This window comes from Pan paniscus, chromosome 13 (assembly GCF_029289425.2).
Source record: "Pan paniscus chromosome 13, NHGRI_mPanPan1-v2.0_pri, whole genome shotgun sequence".
NCBI lineage: Eukaryota > Metazoa > Chordata > Mammalia > Primates > Hominidae > Pan > Pan paniscus.
The window spans coordinates 105,565,028-105,583,768 of NC_073262.2; the positions used below are offsets into that span (position 1 = coordinate 105,565,028).

An 18,741-nucleotide genomic window follows, 5' to 3' on the forward strand; every position below is an offset into this window, starting at 1 on the left:
GCAGGCTGGAGTGCAGTGGTGCTGTCTCAGGTCACAGCAACCTCCACCTCCCAGGTTCAAGCGATTCTGCTGCCTCAGCCTCTTGAGTAGCTGGGACTACTTGCGCGTGCCACCACGCTCAGCTAATTTTTGTATTTTTAGTAGAGACAGGGTTTTGCTATGTTTGTCAGGCTGGTCTCGAACTCCCGACCTCAGGTGATCCTCCCGCCTCAGCCTCCCAAAGTGCTGGGATTACAGGCATGAGCCACCGCGCCCAGAAGTAGTCACCAGATTCTTTTAGTTTTTCCTTTAAAGTATCTTTTTCTTTTTGGCCCATTTTTCAATAGGCCTTTGTCCTCTTGTGCTTGATTACAGGAATAGCCTGCCCCCTAACATCTTTGACCCTCCCATTTCTGGTCCCTAATGTATATTTTTCTAAGGCTACTTGTATTTGAAGATTGTTTTAATTGTCTTTTCTCAGTGCCCAATAAGTCATGTTATTTTTTCCACATTATTTAGCCACTGTAGCTAGCTTCAAAGGCCTTTCATAATCTGGTATCATCCTACGTTGTCCTACTTTATTTCCTACTTTTCTCAAACTCATCTTCATTCTTGTTAGCCTAGTCCTCCTACTCATGACAGATACTCCAGAATTTTTCTTTAGCTCTCCCTTTACCCATTTTTATTTCCTTTTCCTATATGTTACTTTTTTCTTCTACTTACCATTTCTAACTATTCTTCAAATCCCAATGCAAGTCCTACATGTCTTTTCTATAAATTATCTAATGATTATTTTAGCCTTTATCTATTTCTCTCTTTAAATTCTTCAGTATTAATTGTCATTCTTAATTATTTACTAGCTTAGGCCGGGTGCGGTGGCTCACTCCTCTAATTTTAGCACTTTGGGAAGCCAAAGCGGGCAGATCACTTGAGGTCAGGAGTTCGAGAGCAGCCTGGCCAACGTGGCGAAACCCCATCTCTGCTAAAAATACAAAAATTAGCCGGGCATGGTAGTGGGCACCTGTAGTCCCAGCTGCTGAGGCAGGAGAATCGCTTGATTTTAGGAGATGGAGGTTGCAGTGAGCCAACATCACGCCACTGCATTCCAGTCCGTGACAGAGCAAGACTCCATCTCAAAAAAAAAAATTTAAAAATAAAATTATTTACTAGCGTGGGTTGTTCACTGTTACATAAAAATTAGACTTTTTGAGGAAAGGGACCATGCCTACTCTATATACAAACCATAGATGGTAGTGAATATTTAACTATCAGAATGCTTCATTGTTTTAAACAAATCTTAAAATGTGGGAAAGAAAAAATATTCTATTTTAATATTTTGAGAAAATTTCTCATAAAAAACCTTGTGCTATATGTATTACATTTGTTAGGACACTATTGTTGTTGCTTTTCTAAGTAGAGTACATGTATGTATATACATATATATGTGTGTGTGTGTGTGTGTGTGTGTGTGTGTAGTTTTAGCTTTTTCTCCCCCTACCTTTTGTTAGTCATGGTTTTTCAGTGGTTTCCTAAAGTTACTGTTGTGATTGTTTGATGAGGGTTTTAAAAATCATTATTACAAGCCTCATGGAATGCTATGGATATTAGAGCATTTATTAAAACAATCATGCAACCAAATCACCTTATGTTACAACTATAGTGCATTGTGTGGCTTACCTAAAATCATCGTATATCTTGTAAGAAACTGAGTACTCCTGTCCAACAGACTTGAGTATGGTTGTCCAAGATGAACCACTTCTTTCCCAGTGAGGGGTTCTTTCTCCTCTCCCAAGCTGTATCAGTGATAAAAAAATTTTTGAGTTGGCTGGGTGCGGTGGCTCACATCTGTCAGCACTTTAGGAGGTTGAGGCGGGTGGATCACGAGGTCAAGAGATTGAGACCATCCTGGCCAACATGGTAAAACCCTGTCTCTACTAAAAATACAAAAATTAATCTGGCATGGTGGCGCATGCCTGTAGTCCCAGCTACTCGGGAGGCTGAGGCAGGAGAATCGCTTGAACCCAGGAGGCGGAGGTTGCAGTGAGCTGAGATCATACCACTGTACTCCAGCCTGGTGACAGAGGGAGACTCCGTCTCAAAAAAAAAAAAAAAAAAAAAAAAAAAATTGGGTTAATGGCTGAGGAAATATTTTCTGCATTTTGGTTCAAAATATTGTTTAGTAATCTTTTATTTTTTGAATTTCTCATTTAATGATGTTTTACTATAGGCATTTTTTTCAGATTTGACTAAAGTGTATTAACTGGACAAATGTCAATACTGTATTAAAATGTTATCTGTAAGCCTATTTATAAGTATATATAGTTCTGATTATATTATACTGATTTTTTCTTTATTGACATATATTCTAATTTTATTTATAAGTAGATTATAGTATAGCTAAAATTTATATCCATTTATTTGTGGTGAATATTTTGATAAAGAGTTGTCTAGGTTAGCAGAAAAATTATAAGCATTTTCATTATTTTAGAGGAAATTGCAGATAATGTATTGTTTGGCATCAGATTATCTCTTAACTATTATAACCAAAAGTACAGCCACAACAGTATTTTGATACCTTTCTATTTGTTAAATGTATTCTTCCTTTCTGCCCACATCTCTGTTCTTATTTCCTCTAAGGGGGAAACATACATGGAGTCAATTCTAGGTCTCTGCATTTCATTGTAAGAGATCACAGTTAACATGTTTTTTCTGTTGGTATTGAAAAAAAAGTTTCTCCCCAGCTGGGTGCAGTGGCTCATGCCTGTAATCCCATCACTTTGGGAGGCTGAGGCAGGCAGATCACCTGAGATCAGGAGTTTGAGACCAGCCTGGTCAACATGGCGAAACCCTGTCTCTACTAAAAATACCAGGCATGGTGACGCACGCCTGTAATCCCAGCTACTTGGGAGGCTGACGCAGGAGAATCATCTGAACCCACGAGATGAAGGTTGCAGTAAGATGAGATAGCGCCATTGCACTCCAACCTGGGCAACAAGAGTGAAACTCCATCTCAAAAACAAAAAAAAAAAAAGAAAAGAAAAAGTTTCTCCTCTAGTACGAGGATACTCAAATGGTTGTATATAGATAATATCAATTAATTTACATTATTTATTTACACCTTTCCTTGTTTTAGAAGGAATTTAAGAGAGCTTACAAAAAATACGTAAAATATATTAGCAAGGTAGAAATTAAAAGTGGGAGCTAAACAATAAAGAAAGACAAGGATGGGAACATAAATGGAAGTAAGAAAATACATGTCTTAACCAACTGTGTGTGTGTGCATGTATACATGTACTTGTCTATAATCTAGGTATATGCTTTTCAAAAGGGGAAGCATAGTTACTAAATTCTGTGCCTTTTAGATTTAAAAATTATGCTAATTTCCATAAGATAAAAGCAAACCATTAACTATTTTTGGTACTAAGACCAGACAGAAATTTCTCTCAGAGAAGGATCTTCTTTTTTTTTTTAGACAGAGTCTTGCTCTGTTGCCCAGGCTGGAGCACAATGGCACAATCTCAACTCACTGCAACCTCCGTCTCCCAGGTTCAAGGGATTCTTGTGCCTCAACCTCCCAGGTAGCTGGGACTACAGGCAAGTGCCACCACGCCCAGCTAATTTTTGTATTTTTCGTACTGATGGGGTTTCACCATATTGGCCAGGCTGGTTTCGAACTCTTGACCTCAGGTGATCTGCCCACCTTGGCCTCCCAAAGTGCTGGGATTACAGACATGAGCCACTGTGCCCGGCCTCAGAGAAAGATCTTCATAAAAAGAATGTTGATATAATGAGCAAATTTTTCTACAGCCTTTTTATCAATCACTCACAGTTTTCATTGGGTTTCTAACAGATGCATGGCATCCTATCAAAATTAATCTCAGGCCTTCCTGCCTTCCTGCCTTCCCGCCTTCCCACCTTCCCACCTTCCCGCCTTCCCACCTTCCCGCCTTCCCGCCTTCCCGCCTTCCCTCCTTCTCTCCTTCCCTCCTTCCCTCCCTCCCTCCTTCCTTCCTTCCCTCCTCTTTCCTTTCTCCTTCCAACCTCACTCCACCAAAAAAAATCAGTTTCAGTAAAGGAGGCCCCATAGGAAATGAGTACTTTGTGGCTAGTTTTACACTGATCTGGATTGATCCAGGATAAAGTTTTAAATATCTGAAAGAATTTATATACATTATATGTTCTTGCAAGTTATCTTTTCTAAATATTCTTTCTCTCAAACAAGACGTTGATAAAGATAGTATGGCAATGAGTTTGGCATTATATTCCCTAACAAACACCTGGTTGAACTCAAATCAGACCCACTGATTGTAATAGACCATTGATCTGAGGGCACAAATGACATTCTCTTGTGAAAGGTGATGAGTCTTCCATTTTGGACAACCATCTCATTACATTTATTATGCAATGAAGTGTATTTGCTAGTAATTTTGTTTAATTTCTACCACATGCAGAAAATTGGAGATTCATACCGTGGCTACTGTGTAAGTGAGACTGAATTAGAAAGTGTCCTAACATTTCACAAGCAGCAAACACAGAGTGTTTGGGGGACCCGTCAGTCTCCAAGCCCAGCCAAGCCTGCTACACGCTTGATGTGGAAATCCCAGTATGTTCCATATGATGGAATCCCATTTGTTAATGCAGGTACTTTTTTAAAGAATTATTTTAAAAGGTTCAGCAGCAGCCATAGTCCATTGTCAAAATGTGATTTTCCTAAGGTGATAACATTTTTATTTTGGTAGCTGACAATTGAATGCTAATTGATTAAAATGCATATTAAATTGAAAAAACTTATAGAAAATATAATCAATTACTTTATAATATTGCATTTTAATATATCAATGAATAAATAAGACTTCTTTCATATATTATACTGAAAAATAAAATGTCGAAGTTTCCATTAAACCTATTTAATAAAATGTTAAAAGAGCAATTTTATTTTAAATATGTACATCAGCTGTGTTTTTCCCCTTCAGATTAAATATTTTAGCCTTCTCTCTTAATTTGTATTGTGGGAGAAATTTATGTCTATTTTATGTAGCTTGTAACTCTGGAGTTACTGTATAGAATTTGTATACAATCTAGAGTTATAGAATTCTGATACTAAAGTTCTCAAGCATTAGGTATGTTATATACAGTATTCTCAGACACTGGGTTAGTTGTTTACTAAGGGAGTAGAGTTTCAAGCAAATCTCTTAGACTAGTTAGAGCCCCAAAGAATCTAAAACTAAGCAATTTATTTTAGGACTATGAGGGCACTAATTTAGCTGAAAGAGTTGCAGTTTCATCCTGGACCTCTGAGGTTAATGAGAAATACTTAAGATGAGATAAATGTAACCACTTCTGCCTGAGTTTCATCAGTATTCTATAAAAGAAATGCAGCATTAAAAATAAATGAGCTGGGTTATTTATTTATATATTTATTTATTTATTTTAAACATGGTGGCTCATGCCTCTAATCTCAGCACTTTGGGAGGCCAAGGCGAGAGGATTGCTTGAGCTCACGAGTTTGAGACCCACCTGGGCAAAACAGGGAGACCTCATCTTTACAAAAAATAATAAATTACCTGGACATGGTGGCATGGGGCTGTAGTCCCAGCTATTTGGGAAGCTGAGGTGGAAGGATCACTTGACCCTTGGAGGTCGAGGCTGCAGTGAACCGTGATCATGCCACTGAACTTCAGCCTGGGTGACAGAGTAAGACCCTGTCTTTAAAAAAAAAAATTAACAAATAATAAAATGAACTTGAAATCCTATAGTCTTCCTTTTTCCCATCCTAGTTTTAATCTCCTTAACCCTCCATAGGTAGCTACTACGTGAATTTCATGTGTATCGTTCTAGTCTGTATTTTTATACTTTACCTTACATATTGTATCTACAATAATACATTTTATTGTTTTGGATTTTAAAAAAATGTATAAATAGTAAAGTGTAGATATTGTTTTGCAAATATTTTCATTCACCCTTTTTTTTACATATATTGGTATTGATAGTTATAAATCCTAGTTAATACAATTTAATCATTGTATAATATTCCAGCATGTGACCAAACCACAAGTATTTTTCTATGGATCATCATTTAGGTTGTTTCCAACTTTTCATTATTACAAAGAATGCTGTAGTCAAACCTCCACACTATATATACTCTAATGAAAAGCTGTAATTAGTTTTTCTAGAGTATATGCCTTAAAGTAGAATTGCTGGTTGTGAATTATGCCCATTTCATCTTTACAAGATTATCTTAAAATTGCTCTCAAGGCCGGGCGCAGTGGCTCACGCCTGTAATCCCAGCACTTTGGGAGGCCGAGGCGGGTGGATCACGAGGTCAGGAGATCGAGACCATCCTGGCTAACACGGTGAAACCCCATCTCTACTAAAAATACAAAAAATTAGCCGGGCGAGGTGGCGGGTGCCTCTAGTCCCAGCTACGCGGGAGGCTGAGGCAGGAGAATGGCAGTGAGCCGAGATCATGCCACTGCACTCCAGCCTGGGCGACAGCGAGACTCCGTCTCAAAAAAAAAAAAATTGCTCTCAAAAGTGATTGTACAGGTCCAGAATCCCTTTGAATTTTTTTGGACCAGGTATATTTCAGAATTCTGAATTTTTTGAATGTAATATGGTAACATTATGGAATACTCCTAGCAGGTATTCTATAGACCAGCAGTCCCCAATATTTTTGGCACCAGGGACTGGTTTTGTGGAAGACAGTTTTTCCACGGACCAGGATGGGGGATGGGGGATGGTTTTGGGATGATTCAAGCACATTACATTTATTGTGCACTTTATTTCTATTATTACTACATTGTAATATGTAATGAAATAGTTACACAACTCACCAGAATGTAGAGTCAGTGGGAGCCCTGAGCTTGTTTTCCTGCAACTAGCAGGTCTGAGCTGGAGGTGATCGGAGACAGTGAGAGATCATCAGGCATTAGATTCTGATAGGGAGCCAGCAACCTAGATCCCTTGCATGTGCAGTTCATAATAGGGTTCGTGTTTCTATGAGAATCTAATGCTGCCACTGATCTGACAGGAGGCAGAGCTCAGGAGGTAATGCAAGTGATAGGGAGTGGCTGTAAATACAGATGAAGCTTTGCTGCCTTGCCCACTGCTCACCTCCTGCTGTGTGGCCTGGTTCCTATCAGGCTACAGATTGGTAGTGGTCCAGTCTGGAGGTTAGAGACCCCTGTTATAGCCAATATCACATAATCAAACACCAATTCTTTAATTAGATAGATAGCCACACCAAGAGAAACAAATAAAGACTATAAATAACCTCACACAGCTCAGGCCTGGTTTCGCAGCCAAGTGAGTCCTGAAAAAACTGTTTTCTGAGCTTTTTGGATTTCAGATTTGTACATAAGGGTTTGACAGTTGTACCAATTTTCACTCCTGTCAGCAGTGTGTGAAAATTTCATTTCCCCACTTTTACTTCATGACTTAGCATTGCCAGATGTTTAAAAATCTTTTTTTGTTTGTTTGTTTGTTTTTTTGAGACGGGGTCTCACTCTGTCACCCAGGCTGGAGTACAGTGGTGTGATCTCAGCTCACTGCAATCTCAATCTCCTTGGCTCAAGAGATCCTCCTGCCTCAGCTTCCTGAGTAGCTGGGACTACAGGTATATGCCACCATGCTCAGCTAATTTTTGTATTTTTTTGGAGAGATGAGGTTTTGCCATGTTGCCTCGGCTGGTCTCAAACTCCTAAACTCAAGCAATCTGCCCACTTCAGCCTCCCAAAGTGCTGGTATTACAGGCGTGAGCCACTGTGGCCACACCTTAAAAAGGTTTTTTAAAGCCTTAAAAAACCTTTACATTATGGAAATTTTTACATGTGAATCAAAGTAGAGATAATAATATAAGAAACCCCATGACTCTAGGTATCTATCTTCCAGCTTCAACAACTATCAGTATACGGTCAATCTTGTCTCATACCCCTTACACTTCCTCATTCCCTAGATGGTTTTATAGCACATTTCAGATATATCATTCCATCTGTAATTACTAAAGTATATGGTGTATACTAAAGTATATATCTCTAAAAGATAAGGACTCCTTACATATGTATATACATATATGTGTGTATATATATATATACACACACACATACATATATGAGAATCCTGTGATCACACTTAATAAGAAAATTAACAGTAACTTTGTAATGTTATAAAATGTTCAGCGTTTACATTTTCCCACTTACCTCACAGGTTTTTTTTCCTCTCCTCAAAGGTTGTTGAAATTCAAATCCAAACAGGGTCCACAGACTGCATTTAGTTAATAAATCTCTTAAACTTCTTTTCATTTGAAGATTTCTCTCCTCTTCTAGGTAGTTTGTTCTGTAATATTTGCCATATTCTGGGTTTTGCTTATTCCATCTGTGTGATGTAGTTTTTGTTCTTTATCTCTTGTATTTTCTGTAAACAGGTCTAGAGCCTTGATTAAATGCAGATTTGATTTTTGCAAGAATACCTCCTCGGTGTGCTGTGTACTTATTGCCATCTGTGTGTGTCTCTCTGTTTGTGGTGTTCAGATTGATCAGTGGATTCAGTTTTTATAGAGTATTATAGAATGTTTTTATTTTTGCCATTCCAAGGAGTATGAAATAGTATTTTACTATTGTTTTAATTTGCATTTCCCTGTTTACTAGTAAAGTTGAACATCTTTTTCTTTGTTCATTTACTACCTTTTTTTTCTTTCTGACTTGGCTATTCATAGCCTTTGCACATTTTTCTGAGTGGTTGTTTATTAATTATTTATGATTGTTTGTAGTCTACATAGTAATTCTACATGGGGAATTACTATGTTATATATCTTATAAAATGCTATTTCTCACACTATTACTTTTATATTTACTTATGGTGTCTTTTAAACAGAAGTTTTTATATTTTAATGTCAGCTTTATTAACATTTGTATTAGTAATTGGTGTTTTTATTTTATATTTTAAAAGTTTGTTGTATCCTACAGTAGTGTAAGATATTCAACTTAAAATTTTAAGTTATATAATTTTCACATCTACTTATTTGTATTATCTATTGCTGTGTAACAAATTATCCCAAACGTAGTGGCTGAAAACGACAAACGTTAATTATCTCACAGTTTCTGTGAGTCAGGAATCCAAGAGTGACTCAGCAAAGTGGTTCTGCTGCAGTTGTCTCATGACTTGACTGAGGGAGGGTCTACTTTCAGATTCACTCTTGTGGCTGTCAGCAGGCCTTATTCCTTGCCACGTGGACCTTTCCACAGAGCTCCCTTACCACTTGGCAGCTGATTACATCCAGAGAGAGCAATTCAAGCAAGAGTAAGAGAGAGTACCCAAATGGTAGTTACAGTCTTTTTGCAGCCTAATATCAAAAATTACTTCCTACCACTTTGGCCATATTTATTAAACGTAAGTTAGTAAGTCTAGCCCATATTCAAGGGGAGGGGATTACTCAAGGACATGAATGCTAGAAGGCATGGATTACTGGGGGCCATCTTAGGGCTGGCTGCTGTATTAACAGCCCAAATAAAAACAAGAAAATAATTATAAAAGGAAATAAAATTTTAAATGATACCAATATTTATTAACCAAATGTAACATTTGCTCACTATTTATAAAATGGTATAAAAACCATATGTCAGGTGGGATGCAGTGGCTCATGCCTCTAAATCACAGCCCTTTGGGAGGCCAAGGCAGGCGGATCACTTGAGTTTAGGAGTTCAAAACCAGCCTGGACAACATGACAAAACTCTGTCTCTACTAAAAATACAAAAATTAGCCTGGCGTGGTGGCACACGCCTATAGTCTCAGCTACTTGGGAGGCTGAGGCAGGAGAACTGCTTGAACCCAGGAGGTGGAGGTTGCAGTGAGCCAAGATTGCTCCACTGTGCTCCAGCCTGGGTGACAGAGTGAGACTCCGTCTCAATAAGAAAAAAAAAAAATTATATGCCAGTAGACATTCAGTAAATGTGATATTCACTAATTTTCTTACCATAATTATGGTACCTTTGGTAAATTTTAAAATAAACTTTTAAATTTATATGTTTGTATATGTAAGTAAGACTTACTAATGTTTTCTTTCCTTAAAGCTGTATATTTGAAAGATTTTGACATTGCCACCACCAAGTTACTTTTAATCTAGTGTCTAGAATAGATGGACACTTGAATTAATATCAATAGTTGGTTTTGGCCCACAGGGAGTAGAGCTGTGGTAATGGAGTGTCAGTATGGGCCAAGAAGAAAAGGTTTCCAGTTAAAAAAAGTCAGTGAGCAGGAAAGCAGGTCTTGTCAGCTCTACAAAGCCACTTGTCCAGCTCGGTAAGCTTTATTTTCTTTTATTTGTTTCTTATTAAGAACTTATTTTTGAATAGCTAATACACATATTTTTATTAGGTTTATACAGTACCAAAAAGTATACAGTGAATTCTAAGTTTTCTCTTACCCACATTTGTTCTGTCTTTAAAGCAACAACTCTTACTAGTTTTTTGAGTCATCTTCCAAAGATATTCTGTGTATATGGATGCATATAAAGGCAGAGAGGCAGAGATCTCCTTCTTTACCCCTATAAATGTTGTTGAAAATCTCAGTAAAGCTCACTAATATTTTCTTTCCTTAAACTTACATAGTAGTGTACCTTTTTTCTTGATATGAATTCACATAGATTTATTCTCAATCTGAATGCCTATTGTGGTTATCTGCTGCACAGATATGTTACATACTAGTGTGAATGTAATGACATACTTTCCTTTTTTTCATTCTCAGTGTATCTCAAAGCTGACTCCATAGATGTACATAAAAGTACTATTTTTAATAGCCATATAATATTCCATTTATGGATGAATTATCATTTAATTCATGTAAGCTGTGAAAGGTATTCCTTATTAGTATTATACAAAGCTGCAGTTATTAACATTGTACATATTTGTGCACTCCTACAAGTGTTTCAGTAGGAAAAATTCCTAGAAATGAAATTGCTAGGGCAAAGGCTGTATCTTTTAAAAATGTTGACAAATATTGCAAATTGCTTTTTAGAGCGATTTTATAAATTTAGCAGCAAATTATGAGACCAACGTAGTAAGTTTTAGATAGATTAGGACTACAGAGTAGTCATTGCTCTTGGTAAGAATGAAAAATGTGAACCAATGAAAGATTTTACAATGTCCTTTATGAATGTAAATTTTTTAGACATTGAAAGTATTTTAAGACTTAAAATATATTGAAAGTGTTTTAAACTATTAAGTAAAATAAAAAATTTAAAAGATAATATGTAGTGGTTGGACTTAGTTGATCTTTGAAACACTTTTAGCATCACATCTCACATTATAAATACCTTAGCATTCTTGGCCGAGCATGATGGCTAACGCCTGTAATCCCAGCACTTTGGGAGGCCGAGGTGGGCGGATTACAAGGTCAGGAGTTCAAGACAAGCCTGGCCAACTGGTGAAACCCCGTCTCTACTAAAAATACAAAAAATTAGCCAGCCGTGGTGGCGGGCCCCTGTAATCCCAGCTACTCGGGAGGCTGAGGCAGGAGAATCGCTTGAATCCAGGAAACGGAGGTTGCAGTGAGCCGAGACTGCACCACTGCACTCCAGCCTGGGCAACAGAGCAAGACTCTGTCTCAAAAAAAAAAAAATAAAATAAATACCTTAGCATTCTCAAGAAGTTTTTAAAGCCCATTTACAAGGCTTTTCATATTTAATCCTGCAATATTAACTTTAGGTAATATTTAAACCTGACTGTGAAACAAACTTTCAGTTGCTTTTTTTTTTCCATTTAGCCTTGACTTGAAACTTATCAACTGCTTCTTAAATATAAGCATTATAAAAACTTTAGGTATAACTTGGGAGAAAACCTCTACATGTGAAGAAATAATTTTATTTTCCATCATTCTACAAGTACTTTTTGACTGTCTACTCTGTGCCCAGAAACTACATTGGGTGCCATAGGAAGGAGGGAAACCAAAAGAGGAATAAAATTTTACTTAATCCCGGGGAACAGATCAGGAAACAAAAACTAGTAGACAACATGATAGTATAGAATATAGTGTGAAATATATGATTTAACTACCTATTTAGGTATTTAAAGAAGGAATATATCCATACAAATTCATGGCAGGAAAGAAAGTACAATTTAAACTGGATGTTGAAGTTTAAATTGAATTTGGGTGGGTAGAGAGTTAGAGGGATGATATTGTAGGTTAGGAGAACCATATAAATAAAGCTATAGAGGCCAGGTGTGGTGGCTCACGCCTATAATCCCAGAACTTTGGGAGGCTGTGGTGGGCGGATCACTTGAGGTGAGGAGTTTGAGACCAGCCTGACCAACATGGTGAAACCCCGTCTCTACTAAAAATACAAAAAAAATTAGCCAGGCATAGTGACACATGCCTGTAATCCCAGCTACTGGGGAGGCTGAGGCAGGAGAATCACCTGTGACATTGAATTATCAAGTGGATTTAAGTAATGAAAGATTGGAGGCACAGGCCTGGAAGGAGGCTATGAAAGTAATCCAGGGCCAGGCATGGCAGCTCATGCCTGTAATCCCAGCACTTCAGGAGGCCGAGGTGGGCGGATCACCTGAGGTTGGGAGTTCCAGATCAGCCTGACCAACATGGAAAAACCCTGTCTCTACTAAAAATACAAAATTAGCCAGGAGTGGTGGCACACGCCTGTAATCCCAGCTACTTGGGAGGCTGAGGCAGGAGAATCGCTGGAATCCGGGAGGTGGAGGTTGTGGTGAGCTGAGATCATGCCATTGCACTCCAGCCTGGGCAACAAGAGCAAAACTCCATCTCAAAAAATAAATAAATAAATAAATAAATAAATAAGTAAGTAATCCAGGCATGAGGTGATTATGCCTTCCAGGAGAATGAAGAGAATGCAAATCTAGGGGAAAAAAATAGTGAAATCTGTAAGTACTTAGATATTTTTAAATAATGTTTACTTTTAATTTGCTAAGTATTAATACAACTGAGAATATGGCATATATTTTACATAAGCCTCTGAATACTTTACAGATAAATTGAATTTTCTCTAAGCTTAAATGCTTAAAGTAGACTTGTGGTTGATAAGATAGATTATCTTGAGATTATAATATAATGAAACAAATTCTTCTTTATCTTGTATAAAGGATTTACATTAAAAAGGTACAGAAGTTTCCTGAATATAGAGTTCCTACAGACCCCAAAATTGACAAGAAAATTATCAGAATGGAGCAGGAGAAAGCTTTTAACATGCTAAAGAAGAACTTGGTAGATGCTGGTGGTGTTCTTAGGTATGACATTTTTATAGTTCTTTTATTTTACAAATTAATTAGCTCAATTTCCAAGAATTATTTTGTAAGGGAAATTATAGTTTTCCAACTATATCATTAAGTAACAGTTTTATAAGGTAGAGATATCAATAGTTCCCTAGGTATTAAATTGATTTGCCACTGTGTAAGCCATTGAGTTTCTTAGCCCCAAGTTGTAGATAATTCAGACCAAAGAATTATTCCATACTGTATAGCATATACTCTGTATACCATATACCATGTAAAAGCTTTTTCTCAAAATGACAAAGACATACTTAATACACTTTATTATATATTTAGTACTTTGTTTTAGCTACTTACTATGAGCAGAAACTTCAGCCGCCTGTCATTTTTTAAAAACTAATCTTTGATTACTTACGGCAGCCAGAAATGAATTCCAAGCCGTAAATAAAATTCCATTTCACACCTTTTATGCTTTAGGTTTTAAATGTGAAATATTAGCATTCTTTTTTACTTTCCTTTATGTGTCAGTCTGGGTGAATAATTTGTTATTGTATAATGGATTTAAGTGTATGGAATATCGTTTTCGTGTGATCTTTAAAAAAACTTTTAGGTATGTGAAAAATAAATTGAGTCAACAATTAGATCCTTCAATGAAAGTCAAAAATATCACTAAAAAAATTAGATCCTGCAGTTTGAAGAGCATTGCATATAATTTTTAAGTAGGCATTGTCAGTCATTGTAATAATTTTATACAGAAATATCAATTAAAGCAGTATCCTACCAGATTAGTTCATTTTCCTACCGTCTACTTTTCTTTTTTTTTTTTTTTTTTTTTTTTCATGGCTCTCCAAGAGATCTGCATTCACCTTTAGTTAATTCTCTTGCTCACTTGGCCAGCAGGAGCTGGGAGTGCTGTAGAGGCAGTATGTTGAGCTCCTGTGAGGAAAGAATCAACCATAAAGTTCAGTCTTGACAGGTTCTATCTTTGGTTGGAAGGATGGTAGGTGTAACAGAGAAGTGTAATTTGGGACGAATGTTTGATGAATGGGAAAATACACAGTTCAAAAGATGATGATTTACAATGTCTTCTCTTTATTTTGAGGTAAAATGTACTTAATATGAATTTTCTCATGAACCCAAAATAATACAATTAATATGAAATTTAAAATGCCATTTTCATATATACTTAAAATCCCTGTATCTCCCTCAACTGTAGGACCACAGTGAAAGTCTATAAATATTTACAAATATTTTAATTTAATTGGATATAAAGCAAATCTTAGAAGAGTTAAGAGATCATTTTAAATTTTATTTGATATGAAATAACCATATATAATTTTTTCTTAAAGGATTCTTTTTTTTATGAGTATTAACCTAAGTAATTATGATTCCTACTTTGGTCTAATAATATTAAATAATTTATTGTTTAAATTTTAGTAATTTTAAATATTTTCTCTTACCAGGTGGTATGTACAGTTACCTACACAGCAAGCTCATCAGTATCATGAATTAGAGACTCCCTGCCTCACTTTGTCACCTTCTCCTTTTCCTGTGTCTTCTCTTGAAGAAGAGGAAACTGCAGTTAGAGATGAGAATTGTGCATTACCCTCACGTTTACATCCTCAAGTAGCACATAAGATTCAAGAATTAGTATCACAGGGAATAGAACAAGTGTATGCAGTAAGGAAACAGCTAAGGTACAATAGAAGAGCATTGTTCTTTTACGTTTTTCAGTTTTGTTTGTTGCTTTAAATAATACAGTGAACATTGGAGATATTTTCCAAAATATATGCTATCAGGGTAGATAAGGAATATAGTTTATTAATTTATTAAAATAATCTTATTTATAAACTGATCGTTTTCTAACAAATGCTTGGCAAGCAATGGTGTAATATGGTTTATTATAATTCTGATTACTCACTTGAGACATTCTATATTTGGATTTGGCAAATTCGACTATGTCTAAATGATGTATAAAGTGAAATAGTTAATAAATACTTTTAGAGAAGAAAACCTTTGTAGCACCAAAGATTTTAAAACCCAGGCCAAGATACTATTTGAAATGCAGTTAAATTTTATTACAACACAATAATTTGGATAGTTCTTTGTCTAATGAAATTTTATTTGTAGTACTCTGGTCTAAGTTTTTTGATCCTCAGGAAATAATAATAATTATATAAGTAATTATATAATTACTTATTTTGTGTGTGCCAGGTACTGTGCTAGGCTTTTTACATGTATGATCTCATTTAGTCTAACAATAGCACTATTAAGTTGGTATATTTATCCCAATTCTACACATGAGAAACTGGAGTCTCAGAGTGGTTAAATAATTGGCTTAAGAGGCAGTGGCAGAGTCAGGCGCAGTGGCTCACACCTGTAATCCCAGCACTTTGGGAGTCCGAGGAGGGCAGATCATGAGGTCAGGAGATCGAGACCATCCTGGCCAACATGGTGAAACCCCGTCTCTACTAAAAATACAAAAACTAGCTGGGCATGGTGGCACGCACCTGTAGTCCCAGCTTCTCGGGAGGCTGAGGCCAGAGAATTGCTTGAACCCGAGAGGCGGAGGTTGCAGTGAGCCGAGATCGCGCCACTGCACTCTACCCTGGCTACAGAGCGAGACTCCGTCTAAAAAAAAAAAAAAAAAAAAAAAGGCAGTGGCAGAACTGAAATTTAGGCCTAACGCTATATAGCCTGTGCCTATTACCATGATTTATGATACTTAGCCTTGCTCTTACTGATTATTGTGTAATCTGATCTGAATAACAAAATAAATATAGTAAGCCCCCTCTTAAAGTCATGAATAGGTTCTTGAAAACTGCTACTTTAACCAAAAGGAAATACAGCAGGTCCTTGAGTTATATCGTTCTGTTCAACGTCTTTTCTTTTGTTGTTTTTTTTTTACTTTTTTTGTAAAAGAAACAGGGGTCTTGCTATGTTGCCCAGGCTGGTCTTGAAGTCCTGGCCTCAAGTGATGCACCCAAGAAGATGGGATTGCAGAAGCAAGCCACTGCACCTGATTCAGTGTTTTCTTATAGCATTGGAGAAAATAATTTGGTTTTGTTGTATGTCCTTTCACTTAAGGTCTCAGTTTCCAGGAACCTAACAATGATGTTAACTGAGAGCTTACTGTGATTCCTAGAATTATTTCCTAATTAATACATGACTTTTCTATTTAGCAGTTTTCTTAGACATTTTATATTTATTTCCACTGGGGCATCATTAGCATAAGGCAAAAATTTAGTAAAGCCATTCACTATTTACTAAACCTGAATCTTAAGAATGGAAGTATAATACAGTTCTGCGATTTGGTCCACCAAATGTAATAAGCATATATATGTTAAATTTTATCATTTCTTTTATATATTGATTTTTTATACAATTAAATAACAGTGCTGCCTTCTATTTCTATCTTCTTTTGTCTCCATGTAAAATTCAAGCCCATCATATTTCATATAATATTAATTGATACTTTTGGAAGCAATGTAACATGATGTTTACGCACATAACCTGGGTATAGGCCCAAGCTCTCTTGTTTACTAGGTAGGTGTATGATTTTGGGCAAATTATTTCACTTCTACAGTCCTTAGTTCTATCATCTGTAAAGTGGGAATGATAATTGTACGTATGTCGTTGATCATTAAGGGTTAAAGGAGATATTTGATGTGAAGTGTTCCATACAGTGCCTGACACAGCATTAAAAACATTATTATACTTAAACTGAAAATAATGATTTCTTTAAATTCATAAAAATATCAAAGCTCAGCTGGGCGTGGTGCTCACGCCTGTAATCCCAGCACTTTAGGAGGCCGAGGCGGGCGGATCGCGAGGTCAGGAGATCGAGACCAGCCTGGCCAACATAGTGAAACCCTGTCTCTACTAAAAATACAAAAAATTAGCCGGGCGTGGTGGCACACTCCTGTAGTCCCAGCTACTCGGGAGGCTGAGGCAGGAGAATCGCTTGAACCCGGGAGGCAGAGGTTGCAGTGAGCCGAGATCACACCACTGCACTCCAGCCTGGGCGACAGAGCGAGACTCCATCTCAAAAAATAATAACAAAACTCACTCTAATATATTTAGATGTTTTACCAATGAAAATATTACATTTCTATAGTCTGCAATAATTCTATGTTGTATGGAAAAAGTTTAAATAGGAAAATATAAATTACTTACAGGGCTATAAACCATACTTTATAGAAGTTTATACTGAAAGAGAACCTTTCTGTCTTTTGATCTAAAGGCATATTGCTAAATGGTTTATGTCTTTATTCCATTTTGTATTCTTTACAGAAAATTTGTGGAAAGGGAACTGTTCAAACCCGATGAGGTACCTGAAAGACATAATTTATCTTTTTTTCCAACTGTAAATGATATAAAAAATCACATCCATGAGGTACAGAAATCCTTGAGAAATGGAGATACGGTATATAACTCAGAGATTATTCCAGCAACGGTATGATTACAACCATAATTCCTTATTACAGAGTCTTTCTCAGCTTCTATTAATATTTAGTCTAATAAGAATGGCTAGTGTTAGGCCATCTGAATAACTGCAATATAAGCAAATACAATAGGCCGGGCGTGGTGGCTCATGCCTGTAATCCCAACACTTTGGGAGGCCGAGACGGGTGGATCACCTGCGGTCAGAAGTTTGAGATCAGCCTGGCCAACACGGTGAAACCCCATCTCTACTAAAAATACAAAGATTGGGTGGGCGTGATGGTGGGTGCCTGTAATCCCAGCTACTTGGGAGGCTGAGGCAGGAGAATCACTTGAACTCAGGAGGCGGAGCTTGCAGTGAGCTGAGATTGCACCACTGTACTCCAGCCTGGGAGACTCAGCGAGACTCCATCTCAAAATATATATATATATATATAGCATCTTTTTCTTAAAATGTAAATACTCAATGTTTAGAAAATGACTAAAAGTTTTTTATTACTTTCACAAGAAGAAAAATCAGTGAATTCCCAACTCCATAATAAAAACACTGGCCAGGCACAGTGGCTTGTGCCTGTAATCCCAGCACTGTGGGAGGACGAGGCGGGCGGATCACCTGAGGTCAGGAGTTCGAGACCAGCCTGACCAACATGGCAAAACCCCATCTCTACTAAAAATACAAAAAATAGCTGGGTGTGGCCGGGCTCAGTGGCTCACGCCTGTAATCCCAGCACTTTGGGAGGCTGAGGTGGGCAGATCACAAGGTCAGAAGATAAAGACCATCCTGGCTAACACATCTCTACTAAGAATACGAAAAATTAGCCGGGCATGGTGGCAGGTGCCTGTAGTCCCAGCTACTCTGGAGGCTGAGGCAGGAGAATGGTGTGAACCCGGGAGGCGGAGCTTGCGGTGAGCCAAGATCGTGCCACTGCACTCCAGCCTGGGCAACAGAGCGAGACTCCGTCTAAAAAAAGAAAAAAAAATTAGCTGGGTGTGGTGGCGTGCGCCTGTAATCCCAGCTACTCGGGAGGGTGAGGTAGGAATCGCTTGAACCTGGGAGGCGGAGGTTGCAGTGAGCTGAGATAGC

The 18,741-nt window shown here is 37.3% G+C and overlaps 1 protein-coding gene across 13 annotated transcripts in view; it reads left to right on the forward strand.

Moving 5' to 3' along the window:
* The window catches only part of CARF (calcium responsive transcription factor), an 81,059-nt gene that overhangs the window by 50,076 nt on the left and 12,242 nt on the right, over nt 1–18,741 (forward strand). For 12 of the 13 annotated variants that reach the window (XR_008624571.2, XR_008624569.2, XR_008624570.2 and 9 more), the window contains 5 exons: nt 4,431–4,620; nt 10,155–10,275; nt 13,089–13,232; nt 14,678–14,911; nt 17,508–17,670. Coding sequence is in view for 9 of the 13 variants with exons in the window: in XM_055108973.2 (XP_054964948.1) it covers nt 4,431–4,620; nt 10,155–10,275; nt 13,089–13,232; nt 14,678–14,911; nt 17,508–17,670 (852 nt within the window). In the remaining 4 variants the exon portion in view is untranslated. Of the gene's footprint in view, nt 1–4,430; nt 4,621–10,154; nt 10,276–13,088; nt 13,233–14,677; nt 14,912–17,507; nt 17,671–18,741 lie in introns of those variants that run through there. The other variant, XM_055108978.2, reaches the window with a different exon arrangement.